The 3,572-nt window shown below is 37.7% G+C and overlaps 1 protein-coding gene across 1 annotated transcript; it reads left to right on the plus strand.

The window, feature by feature from the left end:
* Positions 1 to 210: 210 nt before the first annotated feature.
* LOC131632879 (uncharacterized) lies at positions 211 to 1,356 on the plus strand. The gene has a single exon (XM_058903599.1). The coding sequence runs from the start codon at positions 211 to 213 to the stop codon at positions 1,354 to 1,356; it is 1,146 nt and encodes a 381-aa protein (XP_058759582.1).
* Positions 1,357 to 3,572: the final 2,216 nt, after the last annotated feature.

The following is a 3,572-nucleotide window of genomic DNA, read 5'->3' on the forward strand; positions in this document are numbered from 1 at the left end:
CTTCATGATGATGAGTAATAACAATTCTATTCTCTCTCTCATTTTTCTCTCTACTTATCAATATGGAGAAAGCTTGAAGCTTAACATATGGTATCATCGACCTAATCTTGATTCTGCTGCTTCTTTTTTTTACTTATCTCATCATCGAGTGCTTCTTTTATGCTCTTCTTCTTCTCCATTCCTTTTCTCCTTGTTCTTCATCTCTGCAACATGTATGAAGCAAGTTCTGCAGATTCTGCATCTAGTATCCATGGTGCCAACCTTCATGGCACTTCTTCATCCAAAGTCGTGAATAAGGGTTATCAAACTGATACCCTTAACCCTTATTTCATGCATCCAAATGAAAATTCTGCATTAATTCTTGTTACACCATTGTTATCACCCAACAATTATCATTCTTGGTCAAGATCCATGACTATGGCATCGCGATCCAAGAACAAACTTCACTTTATCAATGGTGTCTTGCCTCGCCGGATGGATGAAGAAGTTAATTCTCTTGCATGGGATAGATGCAACACTATGATTATGTCTTGGCTTCACAATTCAGTTGAATCTGAATTTGCACAAAGTATATTGTGGATGGAAACTGCAGAAGAGATATGGAATGAATTGAAAGCACGATTTTATCAAGGAGATGTGCTTCGCATCTCAGACATTCAGGAAGAAATCTACAATTTGAAGCAAGGTGATGCTTCTATCGCTTCTTACTTTACTAAGCTCAAGAAGCTATGGAAAGAATTGGACAACTTTCGTCTAATTCCTGAGTGTTTATATGATTCCACATGCCTAGCTATTACCAAGATTCGAGCTTACCACGATGGTAATCAAGTCATACGATTTCTAAAAGGGTTGAATGAGAAATACTCAGCTGTTAGATCTCAGATTATGCTCATGGAGCCTCTTCCAAATTTATGTAGAGTCTATTCATTGCTTGTTCAGCAAGAAAGACAAGCTGGTATCTCCATTGATGAGTCAAAACTCTTGGCTTGTCCTAATGCCAATTCCACTACCAACAACACACACCAATCTTCATCTGCTAACAACAGTTCTAGAGGCAGAGGCAGAGATGGTAGATCCTATGGTGGTAGAGGAAGAGGTTCCAGAATTTGCACACACTGTGGCATGACTAACCACACAATTGATACATGTTTCAAAAAGCATGGCTACCCACCCCATTGGAAACAAGAAAGCTCCATAAATCTGGCACAATTTGAACTTCAAGATGCAAGTCAGATTGAATCACATGGAGACAAGGATCCTACACAGGCTACATTGAAATTCACACTTGCTCAACATAAAGCTTTATTGGATTGGATTTGTTGCAAGGAACATCTATATCTCAAGTTAATGATTTGACAACTGAGTCATCCACCAGTGCAGGTATCATTTGCAACATCCATAGTACTGAATTTTTTATCCTTGATACAGGAGCTACATATCATGTTTGCCATAATAGAGAGTTTTTTTAGTGCATCAAAAGAATAGACCCCATTACAGTCAAACTTCCCAATGGAGATTTGGTCACTACATCATACTTTAGCACTATTGTGTTTGATCAATATCTTCAGCTCATTGATATTCTTTATATGCCTGATTTTTCCTTTAATTTGATATCAGTACCAAAACTAACAAAACTCTCCCAATGTCAATTGAGGTTTAATGATAATGACTGTATGATACAGGATATGCATTCTAAGAGGAGGATTGGCACAGCTAGACTGAGTGGTGGATTGTACATCTTAGAGTCACCCACAATCACTTTACATAAATCACCATCAATTCCTTCTATCAATTCCATCCAGCATAACTCTCAAGACAAAGCTTCTCAACTTTGGCACTTGAGACTTGGTCATCCCTCCAACATTACATTGATCCAATTACACAAGTTTTTTCCTTTTATACAGCCTATTCAAAACTCTGTTCCTTGTGATGTATGTTTCCTTGCCAAACAAAGAAGATTAACATTTAATCATAGTTCTCACATTTCAAATTCCATTTTTGACTTAGTCCATATGGATATTTGGGGGCCTTTGTCCACACCATCAATGATGGGTTATAGATATTTCCTTACTGTGGTAGATGATAAAAGTAGATTTACTTGGTTATTTCTTATAAGACTTAAATCTGAAGCATCTTCACTTGTCAAATCCTTTGTATCAATGGTTAAAACTCAATTTAATTCATCTGTTAAATGTATTAGGTCTGATAATGGTTGTGAATTCCTCTTACATGATTTTTACAAACAATCTGGAATTTTGCATCAGACATCATGTGTTGGAACCCCTCAACAAAATGGCATTGTTGAGAGGAAACACTAACACATTCTTGGCATAACTCGAGCCCTCTTGTTTCAGCCTCAGTTAGATCACATTTTTTAGGCACATGCTGTCAGTCATGATGTCCATATCATAAATAGATTACCTTCAGCATACTTACATCACAAGTCTCCCTACCAAATGCTACATAACACATTACTTGAGTTTACTACTCTCAAAGTGTTTGGCTCTTTGTGCTTTGCTTCTACTTTATCTGCACATAGAAAGAAGTTGGACCCTAGGTCTAGAAAGTGTCTTTACTTAGGCTACAGATCTGGCATCAAGGGTCACACCCTATTTGATTTACATAACAAAGAGATTTTTGTTTCTAGGGATGTTATTTTTTTTAACACATATTCCCATATCAGTCTGCATCATATTCCAAATGCTTTGATGATTTCAACAAACTGTTTGACCAAACTTGTTCTCCAAGTCATTCTATCTCAACCACAAATACCCCAGATCCAATCACCTCACATAACACTGACCCTTTGCATCTATCTAATTCACCAGCACTTAATCACCCCACCTCAGATTCCTCACTACCCAAGCATTCAAAGAGACAACCAAAACCTCCTTCATACCTCTAAAATTATCATTGTTATCTTATAAGTACAATCCCCGCAACTGAAGGTACTGCTGCCAATTATCCTAAGCAATGTAAGTATCCTCTTTCTTCAGTTTTATCGTATGATGATCTGTCATTGACACACAAGAATTATGTTGTTCTTTTATCTGCCATTATTGAACCTAATTCTTATGAAGATGCTGTTACTGATCCTAACTGGAAAGAGGCTATTGACACTGAATTACATGCATTATCTACTACCAATACTTAGACCCTTGTGCCTCTACCAGCCCATAAGAAATCTATTGGTTGTAAATGGGTTTTCAAACTCAAAATGCATGCTAATGGCACTGTTGAGAGATGCAAAGCTCGTTTAGTGGCAAAGGGGTTCACACAAACTGAAGGCTTGGACTACATGGACACCTTCAGTCCTGTGGTAAAAACGACCACCATTTGAATGCTTATGGCTATTGCTGCTATCAACAACTGGCCCTTGTTTCAGCTGGATGTCAACACAACATTTCTCCATGGTGATCTCAATGAAGAGGTCTATATGAAGCCTCCTCCAGGTCTTTCCATTCCTGCTCCTGATTTAGTGTGCAAGCTCCAAAGATCCTTATATGGCTTAAAACAAGCCAGTCGACAATGGAATACCAAACTCACTGATACACTCCTTGCAAGAAAATATA

Source organism: Vicia villosa, unplaced genomic scaffold (genome assembly GCF_029867415.1).
Source record: "Vicia villosa cultivar HV-30 ecotype Madison, WI unplaced genomic scaffold, Vvil1.0 ctg.001048F_1_1_1, whole genome shotgun sequence".
Classification (NCBI taxonomy): domain Eukaryota; kingdom Viridiplantae; phylum Streptophyta; class Magnoliopsida; order Fabales; family Fabaceae; genus Vicia; species Vicia villosa.